The following is a 17,266-nucleotide window of genomic DNA, read 5'->3' on the forward strand; positions in this document are numbered from 1 at the left end:
ATGTTTATTCAGAGAAAGTACGTTTTTGTGTCTGATTTCGTAACTTAATTAATAGTTAGCACTAATTAATTAGCATATTTGAGGTCACCCCCAGGAACCATTAAGATTAACACTTAGTTCGTGAAAATCCGATCATTAGAACGAAAGTTATTCAGGGTGATATCTTTTTTTTTTTTTTGCGGACTGTACAATGGCACAAACACTAAAATCTTTGTTAATTGTTGTACATAAGAATACTTGTAAAATAAAGTTCATAATCTTAAGCAATTTTTTCACAAAATTTATTAAATTAAGTTGAAATTCTAGTTTATGACTTTCATTTATATTTGTTTTCTTCTTTTTTTAATGATGGGCACTTGGAACTATTGTCCATTGACCACAGAAAGTGCTAACTCTCTTTTCGTTACCCAGTGGGCACCTGTGGCGATGCCATTGCGTTGGAGCAGCGTCGTCCACGTCTTACTACCACAACCCGTTTATAGGGCGGGTCACATTCACACATTCGCACACAAAGGAGAAAGGACATAGAGCACAGATAGAGAGAAAGAAACATCCATGCCTTGCCCGGGATTCGAATCCTGAACCTTTCTGATGCAGGGACAGTTCCCTGCCCCCTACACAGGCCGGTCGGCACTTTCATTTATATTCAATGATATGAACTTGATAGTGATCACAATTTATTCACTATTTTTCAGAATACATTGCAAAAATACTGGATCGAATCACCGTAAAGCGTACTGGTACTCGGGGGGCCGGATTTTTTTAACCTTAAAGACAATTTTATCCGGAACGTGTTTGAAACAAAAATTCTGATACATCGCGATTTTTACAGTAATAATTACCGTAAAATCCTTGAATTACTCTAATGAAATGTTAATTACTATAAAATTTACTGTATAATATTTTACAGTAAAAATGGATTCTTTGGTAAAATGGATTTTACAGTTGATGCACCCGAAGTGCCGGTACTTTTACCTTAATTTGATACAGAATTTTTTTACAATGTAGTGGGATTGGTTTGGTTAATAAATATTTTTTATTTCTTTGTTTTTATTTTGCTGAAATATTTCAAACCTATGCTGAGTATAATTATGAAATAAGATTTAAGAACTTATAATTATGAAATAAGATTTAAGAACTTAAAGTAAAATAGTTGTAGTAGAAGTAAAAGTGTACATACAGAAATTAAAATATTGGTATAGAACATTGGAAAAGTTAAAAGAAAAGTGGAATTGGTTTTGCTTGAGTCAAATTTATATTGATTTGGATTTGTTATTGATTTGGTTTTGAAATAATTATTTTGTATTTTCTTTGTTTTCGTTTTGTTAAAAAACTTAAAACCAATGTTTGATTTAAAAGCTTATAGATGAAAAAATCTACTTTTAGGCTGTTATCGCTCAAGAAGATTAACTTTTGAAAAGATAATAAATCTCAACTTTTAAGAAAATGAAATTAGTTTTTTTTAACCAAAACTGAGTTTGATTTGATTATTAAGCCATATTAAATCATTTTTAAAATAAATTACTTTTCTCGTGAGTACAATTATAAATTGTATATATAATTTATTCCTTACAACTAACAAAAATTCTTCTTCTTATAATTAAAATTTTTGTTTTTATTTTTCAATTTCATTTCTTTCAAGAACACTTAAAATTAATTATTATTCCTACTACTGTTCTATAGATAGTTACATTCTTTTGTTACATAATTTTCTTCTGCTTATTCTTTCATCTGGTTTCTTTGAAGTCAGTGAAATTCAATAAACTATGACAAATAACAAAGAAAACGTTGAAACAAATCGATATTGGCAACCTCGTTTGAGTTTTTGTCAACATAATAAAACATCTGGCAAAATGTATTGATTAGAAAATGAAATACAGCTTCTTTGTGACTGCTCTTTGTTTAGTATTGAAGAATAATACTTTTTATTGCATTCAGAAATTTTAGACGGATTTCCCTCTTTTAAGGAACAAAGATTCTTTAATGTATAATTCAAAATCCTTTAAATGGTTAAACGAATTTTCTTTGTTTGTCCTCTTTTTTAAAGAATTCGAAATCAATTCTAAAACTGGTTTGAAAATTGGCGAATTCAACGAGTTTTGAACAAGTAAGGCTACCATAGACAAGGATTTGCCGCTTTCTTTTCTTTTGATGTACTTTTAAAGAAGTTTTCAGATTCCAGATATTTTCTTTTTCCTTTCAGTAAATAGTCAAATAAGTATTGTTTTTTTTACTTAAAAAAACTATTTTTGAAAGCTAGTTTGTTGAAAAACGAGTTACATTAATTTTTCTTAGGAACCAATATAAGCTACTTAATCGTTATTTTTTTTCGTTATTTGTGCCGATGGCCCATTTGTATTTGACCATTGGGATAAAATATTTCTTTTTAATTCCTAAGCTATGTTACAACATCTTAATTTGCATGTTTCAATGCAATTCATGCTCTCACTGAGGACTCAACTAAACTCAACTCAACAAGATAAAGGCTAGACAGCTTCGTAGAAAAAGGTTATTACTCTACGTTGATCATTGATTATGTTCTAAATAATCAATACAGTGTTGTATTGATTATCTTAAATTAAGACCTTAATAAATGAAAAATAGTTCCGAGAGTTATAGAAAAAATACTTTGTAGGATATTTCTTTAGTCTTATTAATAATGAATCATTAATTTATTTCGCCAAGTCTTCAAATATGTCAGCTTTGCAGATGAAGGTACAAAGTGACAGTCTTCGAACGTTTTTGCTGCGGTAAATAATGGAGATGGAATTAGAGGTTTCAGGGTTCCATATCTTAGGCAGCAAGTTGAACTCCATGAGTTCAAACGATATCAAATATTCAGGTCTAATATCATTCGATTTTATTTTATTTTATAACCGTCGTTGAACAGCAGACCCAATTACGACTGCTAATGTTCAACTCCGTAGTCTTGTAATTTTAAATCCAATCCAAAAGACAAGGGAACTCCTGGATCGAGTATTGGGAGAAATTTTGCTTCGTGGAGATTTTTTTGATAGATATAACCCGCCGTATTTGCGTTACATGGAGAGGAAGACCACGAGAGCATCCCACGGTTAGCCTGACGGCAAGGGGACTTTAACCAGGGGTCTGGCCAGACATTTTGTGAAAGATCCGTTTTTGTAAAATTGTAAAAAAATTTCTCGTAATTTTTAAATATAAAATAAACGTTAAGTCACATTCTTTCAATCTGCTTTTGAGAATTAGTGCAAATAGGGTCCTGTTATTGCAAAAAAACTTTTTCAAGGAGTTTTTAAATTGTAAAGACGTACAAGATTAGACGTTCAACACTGTAAAATTATAATAAAAAGAATTAAATTTTAAAAAATAAACAGCAATTGCTGCTACTAAATTAGAGATGCAACATACAAATATTTGGTATTAAGCCTATACTGCTGAATACAGAATATTAATTTTGGACGAATAAAGGAAGAAGCTTCTGCCAACGGACCCAAATTTCTTCTAAACAGACCCCTGCTGTAACCCATGATCCGTCTATCACTCAGGATATTGCACGTCAGCACTGTGGTCGGTTCAAGCCGGATGCGGAATTTGTATTGACTGGGATTCGAAACCAGTTCGCCTCATTGGAAGGCGAAAGCTCTATCCCCTGAGCCATCGCGGCTCAACATCATTCGATTAAAAAAAATCTATGTTTTTAGAAAAATACCCGTAAAAATATGCATTTTTTAAAAGGTTAGCTAAAGAAAAATTAACAATTTCTCACATCCTATTTCTTAGCTTTTATTGTAGTTTTGTATCAACCAATTCAGCTCAATTGGCGATTGGTTTTTGGGGTTCTTGCGCATAAAGTTTAAATCATGGAGTTTGTATTTTTATTTTTATTCACACATTATTAAGAGATATTATTTATGACAAAATAATAATCTAGAAAAAGTGCTGAATTTAACAACATACGACTTACTTCTATCGGAACAGAATCAATGAAGATGGAGAGAAACCAATTAAGTGTAACTGTGCTCAGTTCGACGTTTAAGGCGTTTAGATGTTTTGATATTTTTGGAAGTTTTTCACTTAACAATTCTTTCAGAAGCTCTTGATCTGCCTGAGCACCAATTAAATTCTGATCAAAGTAGCTCGAAGGAAAATATCTTTCCATTATTGCAACTAAACACCTGAAATAAAGATTAATTATATTATTTAAATTTAGAAAATATTCTTTTGAAAGGAAGGTATTAAATCTGACATTTTTATCAATAAAATATTTTTTTCTTCATATTTCATACAGTACGAGAAATATAGCTTAATGGAAGGAAACTCAGAGAAAAAGTAATTCTTTTTCTGTCCACGGTGAGAGAGCGGGTGATGGTCAAATAGTATGAGTTAACTCAATTTTTCTACGAGTACCACGTAAACAAAAGCTGAAACTAAAAAAGTTCAAACAAGCAATTTGTGCAACAAACTTCCTGAAAATGTTGATTCTTCAGCACGTTTGTCCCTCAAGATGAACTCACCGAAGGTCAACCGACTTCTTACGTTGGACGGACAATAATTGTGATCAATATTTGCCCATTTTAGCTATTTAATTTTATAACTGTCGTTGAACAGTCTACCCAAGTTTGAGTTTACGACTAATAATGTTCCACTCTGTAACCTTGTAATTTTGAACCCAATACAGAAGACAAGGTAACTCCTGGATCTAATACTGGGTGAAATTAGATTTCGTGGAGAACTTTTTGACGGATATAACTTGCATTTGAATTGCATGGAGAGGAAAACCACGAGAGCATCCCATGGTTATACTGACTGCAAAGGAGCTCTAACCCATGATCCGTCTATCACTGAGGATATTTCACGTCAGCACTGTGGTTGGTGCAAGCTATGTTGGATAAAATGATCTCTGAAGCTATAAATTTACAACCAGGAAGTGCAGTTTTTTGGGAACTGAAACTTTTAAGTCATGTGACTCTCATCGCTTGTTTTTCAAGGTCTAAATATTAATTCAATACTAATGTTATATTTTTATGTTTTATTACTCTTTGACTTTCAGTTCTCACTTTTCTCTTCGTGTATCGTCAACTGAGGGAGAATTCTTATCCTTCCTTACTGCTTGTAAAAATGTTCTTTCAAAATGCAGCATTAAATTTCTATATTGCTTAAAAGATGATTCTTCAATGATGCTAGTTTAACTCATTCACAAATTAATCAATTTCAGAGAACTTATTTTCAGCCATTCATCGTACTCATCGGCTTTACAAGGTAAGATTTACTACCTTTTTTCTATCACAAGCCAGATGCGGAATTCGTATCGACTGGCATGGAATGCGAACAATTATATTCCCTCCTCAAGATGAACTCTCCGAAGGTTAATCGCTTCATTAGAGTGGGTGCATATGAATTGTGATCACATTTACATGTCTGATTATTAAAAAACTATAATATTATAATTTGAGTATTGATTTTAAATATAATATTATTTAAAGTGAAGTTTCTTTTTGATGAAAGTTGCTTACTTTAATTTTCGGATTATAAGACTTAAACACTGATATTAATTGTTCTTGTATCAAGCTACAGATATAAATTAATAAGTTAGATATTCGTATACATTTTATCTTTCAATACATTGTTGTCTTATAATTAAGATCATTTTCTATTTCATGAAGCTGACAATATTTTCGTTGTTAATAAAAAAATGTTTTGTGTTGTATGGATTTTTCTGAAGTTTCAAATACGAAACAAATTGTATAATTTTAAAGATGAAACTAAATGATATAAATAGCAATTTACCGGTGAATGTCGACAAACACCAAATACGTCGGTGAAAGATCGAATATTTCATTACATTCTTGTACATTCGGACCCTCACCGGTGTATGTCAACAATCACATAGTCGCTTTGGTGAATGTCCGAAATATTTGTTACATCCAATTTTATATTAATCTATTCGTTGATATTATTATATTTATTTGATATATTTATATTTATTCTGTATTTTAATACTACCTGACGATAGATTAGAAGAAACATCAGTGTACGGTATACCGGGCAAATGTATACCGGGCAGTGGCACTTAACTTTAAGTGGCTCGGTATACCGTACACTGATGTTTTTTTAAGGTTAAGTGCCACTGCCCGGTATACATTTGCTCGGTATACCCTACACTGATGTATTTTAAGGCTAACTGCCACTGCCCGGTATACCCTACGCTGATGTTTTAAGGTCAAATGCCCGGTATATATTTGCCCGATACTTGGTGTATACCGGGCAGTGGCACTTAACCTTAAAAAAACATCAGTGTAGGGTATACCGAGCAAATGTATACCGGGCAAATGCAAATATATGGCCCGATACTCCAAACACTGATGTTTCTTTCGATCTATCGTCAGTAAGTATTAAAATATCGAATAAATGTAATTATATCCACGAGTAAATTCATATCAAATCAAATATAATAAATATTTCAGATATTCACCAAAGCGACTATGTGATTGTTGACATTCACCGGTGAAAGTCAGAAATAAGGGTATTTAGCAAATATTTCGGACGTACACCAAGCGACTACGTGAATGTTGACATTCACCGTTGAATGTCGCCATTTTTGAGACTTCGGTCATTCACCGTAACGTATGCACGAAATGACGAGAATTTTAATGTGTAAGTTAAACTCACCAAAATGCGTCTTCAGCATCAACAAAGAGCAACATCATTCCAACTAAGAAGTTCATTCCCTGGCAGTAACCTAAATTTGGATTGTGAAGACAAAAAGCGTGGAGCACCGACTCTAACTTCCGAATCTAAAAATTAAAAAAAAGGAAAAGAAAAGAAAGCAAGACGTATTCGTTACATATAACGTACGTTACATATAATTTATACATGGCATGTAAATGACTGCTCTTAATACATATTTTAAAATTTTTTTCGAATATCAGGTCAAAAGTGTTCGTAATATAGGTAGCTAATTAATATTTAATAACATTTTTCCTTTTTTCCTTGAAATTATACTTGAATAAATAAAGTATCACTCTACTTACACCTTCAGAATTTCTATCACAAAAATGAATATTATTTGGCATTGTCCTGAGTAAATCTAACGAAATTTGGCGCTTATGGTTTTCTGGTATCTGAAAAATACGAAGAATGTTCTAAATTAAAAATAGGGATATTCATTAAAACAAAAATTATATTTGAAAAAAAAAATTGAAAATTTACTAGATTTGAAAGCAAAAAAATGAAAATTTATACTTAAACTTAGTAAAAATATTTATTATTGGATCTTTGAAAAAGTATTTTTGCAGGTTTCTGAATGTTACAGTTACTAAAAATATTCTCTAATTTTTAATAGTTCTATGTGATGTTCAGTATTTTATAGAACTTTTTTAAATAAATTAAAAAAAAAACATTTGTTTTTGCTGAACATTTAAATTTCGAGAAAAAAGAAATTAAAGTGAGGAAAAATATCGAGAAATTAGTGACATTTCACGTTAATTTTGAGCACTTTTCTTTATTATAACTTATAAAATTGTTATCCTTACAAGATTTATAAATACTTTTTTTCTAGATAAATAAAAAAATTTTTTAAAATAAAATGAATAACTTCATATCAGATACGGGCAAAAACGCAATCAATTACATTTTTCGATTACAGTAATCAATTATTTGTAAACATGATTACAAGATATCATAATTTTGATTTCAGATCTAATCGTGATTACTTGAACCAATTACAGTAATCAATTACTTTTAATCATGATTACAGTTGTGATCATGATTAAGATAGAGGATTAAAGTAATGAATTACTTGTAATCGTGATTACAACTCATCATTCGAAAATAAATTATTCAAAACTGATTGTGATTCCTCGATTTTTTGCTCCCTCAGTTGCAACAAATTAAAAAAAAAATCATTTCCTAGAATGCCATCAAAATCATTAACTGAATTGAGCATAAAATTTACTTAAAAATTGAGTTATTCAAAACTGATTGTGACTGCCCACTGTTTTATTATTTTGTTGTTCGAAATGCGAAGATGATAATAAAAAAAAAATATTTTGATATGAATGGATGCAAACCTCAGCTTCTGAGTCTTTACTGCATAACTTTTCGAAATATTTTGGTCCTTTAGCTTCTCTTAGGTCGCGTATTTTCATCCTATAGAGTGCTTTCCATACAACTCCTCTCAGTTTCTCAGGAACCCCTTGACGCACCAGTGATTTTAACTCTGGCTATAAAAAGAAAAAAATAGTTATTATTATATTTCTTACTGTTTAGTAAATCTGGGGGTTTCACAATTTCACGACTAGCAGCATTTTGATTGTTATGAGATCGGCATTGCGCTCCAGTCACTTTTACTTCCCAGGTGAGTTGGTATCCACGATTTAAATTTAGACAGGCTGTAAGCCGCCAATGGGGTTAGAAACCTATTTCCTAAGAATGACAGGTAAGTGCCTTTAGAGTCATCGGGGCTGCCTATTTGTTTATGCGAAAGTTCGAAATTCAGTCCGGAATTCAATATTCTCCGATAATTATCGATATCCAGTGTCATTATGGTGAAAGTCCGGAATTTAATTACTAATCAGTCAAAATTTCGACATTATTGTCATTGATTCGTTTCTACACAGGTTAGCGTCGATATTCTGCACTGCATTCATCCTCAGTCTATATGTATAATTGAAAGTTCTTATTCAAGATGCATGGTGAATAAAAAAGTAGTTATTGTTCTTCCCAGAAATAAATCAGTACATTAAGATAATTGATAATTTCCAGTGTAAATGAAAGATAACAATATTTATGAAAAATATTTATTCGGCATTCGATATTGCATATTGAATATCCACATTTTCCGGTGTAAGAGATAAACAATGAAATTAATTGTTTTCAATTGTTTTCAAAGAAAATTTGAGTATATAGACATTCATTATTTTCTTTCTTATCTCTATCATCATTTTCTTTTATAACTTTATATCCCGAAATATGAAATTATCAAGAATAGTAATAATCGAAGTTTCTAGATGGCAGCACTGAATACTGCACTAAGATTAGGTTTTTAAAATAAACTTTGACTAGGCAGAGAAGCCCTTTTCAGTGCTTGATTAGCAGGATGGATAATTTCTAATACAGATCAAAATAATTATTTTATGTTAAATATATCAATTTTGATGTAAACTGACTATTTTCAAAAAATTATCGATAAAAACATTTAAATAGTTATTTAGTTTAGAACAGATTTTTTTGTTTGTAGGTATATTTAACTATTTTTTATTACTTAACAACTACCAAAAAACTATTAGAAATTAGAAAGTATTTCTCTGATAAAAAATATAATTTTTTTTGGTAAATGCTTAGGTAAGTCAAAATTATCTGCTAAATTTGTGATAAAATTATGGTCTATAATTTGAACATTTATTTTATTCTAGAACGAATGGAATTAGAATGAAAACTACATAATTTAGGTTAAAAAGATGTCTCATTTTTTAATAATTAAAATTATATTTAATTTATTATAAATGGCGTAATAAGAAAGAAGCGTATATTTAAGTACCTTGTATTTCATGCTTTGATTTGTCAATTTTTGAAACTTTTAAAATATGCAAATATTTACCTGTAATATTTTCATGTAAAATTAACACTGTTGCTTTAAATCGCTTAGATATAATGAAAGGTCTTGGAGTTACATTTCAATGAAATCTTGATTTTTCTCAATTTATAAATAATCTAAGTTTCAAAGTTCAGTGCGAACTCGGTTTTCCAAGACGAAACCAAAGATTCCACTAATGAACAAATCTCGAAAATTCTTTATTTTACGTCCTACCGCGCAATATTACAGTATTATGTGGAGTATCTACTATAACAATAAAAAGCATTGTATCAAGATAGTTCAAAATAATTTTCTAAATTTTCATTATTTTAAAGCAATTGCAAAATATTTTGATTCCATCATTGAAATGTCGTAAGAATTTGTCTTGTTCATCATTTCTCGATAAAATCCTAAAAATCTAGGAATATTGTTTTTAATTTGCAATTCTTTACTTTTAATTATTATAGAATTTTTGAATTTTTATAATTTGAAGAATTATTTGAATGTTTGAATTGTTTTTCTTTCGGTGAGATGTTTACGAGAAAATTTCTAAGTCATAAATTTTTAATGCACTTGTGAAAATTGAAACAAGAATAAATAAAAATAACAAAAATTACTATGAAATCAGTGATACTCCTATTTAAACTTAAAATTTCTATTCTTAAGAATTTAGAAGGGCATTCAAATTTAAAAATGCTCTTAAATATAAAAAGAAATTTTAAATTCAAAATCACAAATGAATTTGAAATGTGCATTTGGAATCTAAAAATATTTGCTGTTAATATAAATTCTTTTAAATAAATTTTAGTGATATTAATTCTGCAAATTTCGCATGCCTAATTTCGCATGCCTAGTATAATTGATTGTACACTGATAGAAATTTCTCAGGAAAAAATGGTTAAATAACAATTTATTAAATTGTTATTTTATCATATATAAATGAAACAGTCAAATAACCGTAAATAAGATGGTAATCAAACTGTTAACTGTGAGAAAAAAACGTTTATTAACTGCTTTCACACAATATGGTTAAGCAACTAGAATTTTACAGTACCAACTAAGCTCACCCGATGAAGCCATTTAGTTCCTTGCAGCTGGGTGCATATTATAACGGAAAGGGGGCCTAATCGGTGAGTCTAACAAGGGAAACTAGGGAAGTGTGACTCGTCAATTTTGAAATAAATTAGTAGGATGTATGCCTTATGAAGAATAATTTTAGGGGGCAACATTCGTTTCGGCCCATAGAGGGTCCTATGAGAGATAAAAAATAAGTATGTAGAAAAATCGGTATTTCATTACTTCAATGCAGGCTATTAGTTATTGTAATTATCTCATACTCCAATTAATTTTGTGCTACTTTCACGTACTATATAATGCATATTTATTGTCAAAATTGATTTCGAAAATTTTATATATCTGTAGTTTTTCAGAAAAAAAATAAATAAAAAATTGGCATTTTTTAAAAAAAAATTTGGCATCAAATTTTTTAAATTTTTTTTTCAAAAAATTTTCCAATATTAAAACTAGTAAACAGTAATAAATTTCATTTATATGAGAGTTGAAATATAATACGCATTTTCCCAAACTGATGGAATTTTTTGTGAGTATAGCTTATTTAACATCCAAAAATGTGATTTACAAAAAAAAAATTTTTTTTCTTCATATTGTTAGATCTTGCAAAAAAATCTGAAATAATTTATGTGATTGCATAAAATTAAATTGCATTGATAAAAATGTTTTCAAATTTGTTTGGCGGGAAATTTGAACTTAAAAAATGTTTAATATTTCAATTCGATTTTTTTCATAAAAGATCAACTGTACTGTATACACAAAACTTGAAGTGATATGTCACTTTAAGTGGAAAATCCGTTGATATCTATGTCCTGTGAATTGTTCAATATTTTGTCAAAACATTGCTATCTTTATAATATTATTTTTATATCTGATATCCTAGCTAATTTTTGAAATATTTAACTTTAAAAGTTGGCAGTAGCTAGGATATCAGGTATAAAGATAATTGTATGAATAATATTTCAAAAATAGCAATGTTTTGACAAAATATTGAACAATTCACAGGACAATTTTTTTTAATAATATGTTGATTTCTTGGCAAAAAATTTAAATTTTTTTGAAACTTATTATTTTTTTTCATTTTTTATTCAGTTGTGCAATAAAGAAAATTAAGAAAAAAAATGTGTCTATTAAAGTGACAAATACTTACAAATTTTGTTTATATAGTACGGTTGACCTTTCAAGAAAAAAAGAAAATCATTGAAAACTGAAATATTTTTTTAAGTTCAAATTTCCCGCCAAACAAATTTGAAAACATTTTTATAAATGAAATTTAATTTTATGCAATCACATAAATTATTTCAGATTTTTTTGCAAGATCTAACAATATGAAAAAAAATTTTTTTTTTTTTATAAATCACATTTTTGGATACACATTAAATATGAAAAAATTCCATCAGTTTGGGAAAATGCGTATTATATTTCGACTCTCATATAAATGAAATTTATTACTGTTTACTAGTTTTAATATTGGAAAATTTTTTGAAAAAAAAAATTTAAAAAATTTGATGCCAAATTTTTTTTTTTTAAAAATGCCAATTTTTTTAATTTTTTTTTCTGAAAAACTACAGATATATAAAATTTTCGAAATCAATTTTGACAATAAATATGCATTATATAGTACGTGAAAGTACCATAAAATTAATTGGAGTATAAGATAATTACAATAACTAATAGTCTGCATTGAAGTAATGAAATACCGATTTTTCTACATACTTAATTATTTTTTATCTCTCATAGGACCCTCTATGGGCCGAAACGAATGTTGCCCCCTAAAATTATTCCTCATAAGGCATACATCCCACTAGTTTATTTCAAAATTGGCGAGTCACACTTCCTTAGTTTCCCTTGTAAGTTCCCACGCTGACACCAAAATCCTCCATTCCGTTCGACACATGAAAAGTTTCTAGAGTCCTTGCATCCTGCTCTCTCCAATATACATTACCCAAAGAAAATCCTAGTTCTTATGTACAGTCAAATTTCTCTTTAATGTTTTTGAAACCATGCTAGTTGTAAATGGCTGAAATACCGTATAGTCTTGAATACAGGGTTTTAAAACCTTACTCGTTGTAAAGGGTAAAAGGTAAATAAACCGTAAATTGGACGGACAGACTACTGCTGGTTATTTTACCATAATTTTAGTATGAAAATTCTAACAGAATACTGATATTTTGAATATGATTTCTTCTTCTGTAAAAGGACTCACATCTTACAAAATTAAAACTATTTGTAAGTTTATTTTGTAGTAACAATTACTTAAAAAGCTTTCTTCTTATATTGACATTACAACATTTTTAATACATTTCCCAGAAACCTTAATATTTATAATATATCTTTTAATGTTTTTAATAGGTTATGCCAAGATGTCTATAGTTGCAATGTCCTTTTTTTCTCACTGTACATGAAAACTACTACAGTTAAATTTTTTGTAGTGAGTGTTTTGTCGATAAAATATGAAATAATTGTAATAAATTAAACAAAATAGGAAATTAAGGCAATATATTTATAATTTCGACATAAAAAAACCCGAACACCTTGAGTAGCTTATTGATTGGATTTTCATATACCAAGACTTGGTTTAAGGGCTTAACCAGATAAACGTTTCTTTGAATAAATATACCTTTTTCTAAAGGATTCGAATTACTGACCCCCGAAATACAAAGGGTAGCCGCAATCTGAGAAATGTAATTCTCAATAATTTGGTCAAAAGAGTGGGCCAAAGTTTGGACCCTTTTGATGTTAATTTTACTTTCTGCGTACTTCGCCGTAAATCAAAAGCCCGAAAATTTTTGCACCCAATTATAAAGTTTTTTTTAAATGTAGTTAAATGCGGAAAATAATTTTTAATATTTGTTGTTTATTTTTTTTCTGAATCTATAACAACCAACACAATTTGTAAGGTATACAAATTTTTACATCTTTTTGAAGACTTTTTTTCGAGCACTGTTGATGGAAGAAAGATGTTTTGATCTTTTAAAACCAAGTTTATGCGTTTAATCTCATATTTGGTGTAATAAGAATAAAACGTACATAATGCTGATTTATGACAGGTATTTGCTTTAATTAAGAAAAAAAACTAGTCAATAATTTTTGATATTCATAATTGACGCAATAAGAATGAAACCTACATACTGTTGGTTGAAGAAATGTATTCTGGTGTTTTCTTAAAAATTTTTTCCATGCCGTCAGGTGCCTCTCATGAGACCTTAATTGTGTTGAATAATGTCTATGAAGTTGTCTACACACATAGTGTAATATAAGACTTTTATCAACAAACATATGCTTGAAACCTAAAGAGTCTACGTGGCACAATGACGTTGTCATTCTGTAAAAGAAAAGTTTTTTTACAAACATTTATGAATTAAACAATAAAAAACAACGCACTTCTTAATTCTGTATATAATTTAGCAGAAAAATTAAATATGAAATTTTGAATGCAAAGTGAAAACATTAGTAAAGTGGATATTCTAAAATATTTTACATTTATTAGAAGTACATATCTATGAGTGCGCAGTGCTGACCACATTGCCACAATCATGTCGTTGGTTCCGCAATTGTAGAAGAGCCTTATCCTTCATGACATCTCTGGGGGCTGTTGCTGGAATGTTTTCCTTTTAAAAATCTAGGAATATTGTTTTTAATTTGCAATTTTTTACTTTTAAATATTATAGAATTTTTGAATTTTTATAATTTGAAGAATTATTTGGATGTTTGAATTATTTTTCTTTAGGTGAGATGTTTACGAGAAAATTTCGAAGTCGTAAATTTTTAATGCATTTGTGAAAATTGAAACAGTATGTAGTATTAGAGACTACAGAATCAAATTGATAGTGTAAAAATCAAAATTTCTTTTTTTAATACATTACAGTTGTTAAACAAGTTGACTAATACAAACAGACTGCTTTTCTCTCGAAATTCCCATACAAAGACGACTTTCAATCACGAAAGATTTAAAGTGCATCTTCCTGAGTTTATAGCCCCTGTTTGCGTAACACATTGGTCAAAAAGTTCTATAACTCGCTTTCAGATGAGGGTCATTTTAAACAAATATACATCCGTGCTAGATCGGACAGATTTTAAAGCATGCCTTTCAATGTACACAATATTTCGACTATTATTTATAGAAAAATAAAATTTTCAGTTAGAAAGTTTCGAGGATAAAAGAACTGAAATTAAATCTCTAAAGTGATCTTAAAAACTACATACATACTATAATACATATTTTATTTATTGTTTTACTATAACATAAATAAGTATAGTTACGAATATTGTTTATTTTATATTGAATGCGCAATATTGATGTGAATAATTATAATTGTTTTCAAGAAATATTAATTTAATTTTAAATATAGTTTATATTGATGAAATATACTTATTCATTTTGTTAAACCGATTTTCAGCATATAAATAGCTATAGCATTATATTTAAATAGCTCACTCCCGAGAACATTTTATTCCATTGCAAATATCGTCAAAACAATATCATTTAAGTTACAAAAGGTTAAAATATTTTCTTAATTCCTCTATTATTAAATTTAATGAAATAATGCTTGAATAATGTGCATGTTTACTGAAAAGTCAAATTCTGTATCTTCACTGATTTTAGTACAGTAATTAACATATAAATAAGTCATTTATTGGAACATTTTATTCCACAAAGAATAGCGTTTGAGTAATATCATCGAAACTTGAAAGAGTTAAAAGAGTTTTCTGTGCACTAGATTATGTATTAAATAAAGTAAAATAACGTTTAAATAATATTTATGTTTTGCAATAGTTAAATTATTTAGACTAAGTTTAAGCAATTTGCATGCGTACTAAAATTTTAAGCAGAAACTATAATATAAATATTTCAAAATTTACTGAAACACTTTATTTCCAAAGGAATTTTGTCAAATCGAATATAATTCATGATTAAAAGGATAACAATTTTTTTTCTTTTGACATAAAATTACTAAATTAACGAGGATGATGTCGAAATATTTTGCTTCTTTACAGATTTTTCTACATAAATTGTTACATAAGTTGCTCAATGGCTCGTATTTTGAAGAATATCATGCGAACAAATATTTTTATAAGAGCTAGATAAGTAAATTAGAGGGCGTAATAAAATAGTATTAATTTTTGAGAATAATTAAATTAAATGGAATAATATTTAAATAATGCTCATATTTTGGTTACAATTTAATTAAATCGCATAATGTATCAACTTCAACTTCAAAAAGTTTTCTCCCGTAATGAGGATACAAATCGTTCATTTACAAGAACAATTTATTCTGTAATGAATGTTGTTAAAAGATTAAAATATTAAAGATTAAAAAATTATTCGATATGTAAATGAGTTAAAATAATTCCTCTAAGTGCTAAAAATGAAATGAAATTAAATTATGTTTCAATAATATTTATCGTTAAGCATTAATTAAATGGAATAGTGCTTAGGTATAATTATTCATCTTTACTAAAATTTCTGCAAAAATTCTGATAAAAATATGTAATTTAAAAGAACAAGTTATTCTACAACGGGTTATTCTGATCAAATATTATCGAAGGTGAAAAGGGTTAAAAGATTCCTTTGAGTGATTAAAAAATAAATTAAATAAAATTATGTTTCAGTAATATTCCTCCTTAAGTATTAATTAAACGGAAAATTTTTTAAATACCATTAAACTTTATTGAGCTTTCATTGGAAATTATGTTAAATATATCTCAGTTACAAGTTATTTCAGAACGATAGCGTTTGATTAAATGCCAAGGGGAAAAGATTGCTCTGGGAGCTCAAAAATTAAATTAAATAAAATCTTTTACTTAACTTAGATTTATTATTTGTTTATGCATTTATTGAAACCGTAATGTATTTTTGTTTTGCGTACCTGACAACTTCGACGCATGTTCTACATGATTTCATGCCTGTCTTTATGTTAAGTGAGAAATACATAGTGAAAGAACTGAAATTTTGTGAAAGAATCTTTGTGAAAGAATATAGAATGTGTCACTTAAGATAATTGATATTTGGCAGGCTTGGTTCACTCGAAATAGAAACAGTTGCTAACGTAAGCAAATACCATGTTTCAACAATCAATCAGGATCGATATACCCGCACACTACGTCACTTGCAAGTATATTATTGAATAGATTTTAATTTAAACAATAAGGCTCTTTACAAGTTTTTCTTGGCAACAACATTACAAATGCCTCATTTACTAAAGAATTTTACTCCTTAACGAATATTGCATTAGAAAATATCATTCTAGGGTGGAAAAGTGCCAGAATATATCTTCTGGTGTTAGATGATTAAATTAAATGAGAAAATGTTTAAATAATATCCCTCTTTAAGTGTTTGCCGAAAGCGAATTGTCCCCCATTTCCTTGCGCCAACAAATATGAAGAGGGTATTAAGTGAAGAGCTTCTAAACTCCGAATTTCTAGATTAATTTCTATCTAAAACTGTTTCAATTCATAAATCTATTCATATCGTTTTCAGAAAAGGATTTTACATTCTATTAATGGGTGAATGATCTTGCTAATTGTTATACTATTTAGTAATTTGAAAGGTGAGAATTATAAAAGAAAATGGTATTTAAACAAATTTTTATTTGAAACTTTATTGAAATGGTACATGTTGATGAGTTAGTTTAGAAAATC

At 28.6% G+C, this 17,266-nt stretch overlaps 1 protein-coding gene across 1 annotated transcript in view; it reads right to left on the minus strand.

Moving 5' to 3' along the window:
- Window positions 1-17,266, minus strand: part of LOC110282933 (uncharacterized) — a 309,636-nt gene that overhangs the window by 60,205 nt on the left and 232,165 nt on the right. Inside the window, exons 12-16 of the mRNA XM_071180054.1 lie at window positions 13,757-13,949; window positions 8,049-8,201; window positions 7,011-7,100; window positions 6,649-6,773; window positions 3,944-4,154 (exon numbers count right to left, since the gene is read on the minus strand). Coding sequence (XP_071036155.1) covers window positions 3,944-4,154; window positions 6,649-6,773; window positions 7,011-7,100; window positions 8,049-8,201; window positions 13,757-13,949 — 772 coding nt within the window. The remainder of the gene's footprint in view (window positions 1-3,943; window positions 4,155-6,648; window positions 6,774-7,010; window positions 7,101-8,048; window positions 8,202-13,756; window positions 13,950-17,266) is intronic.

Source organism: Parasteatoda tepidariorum, chromosome 4, assembly GCF_043381705.1.
Source record: "Parasteatoda tepidariorum isolate YZ-2023 chromosome 4, CAS_Ptep_4.0, whole genome shotgun sequence".
Taxonomy (NCBI): domain Eukaryota; kingdom Metazoa; phylum Arthropoda; class Arachnida; order Araneae; family Theridiidae; genus Parasteatoda; species Parasteatoda tepidariorum.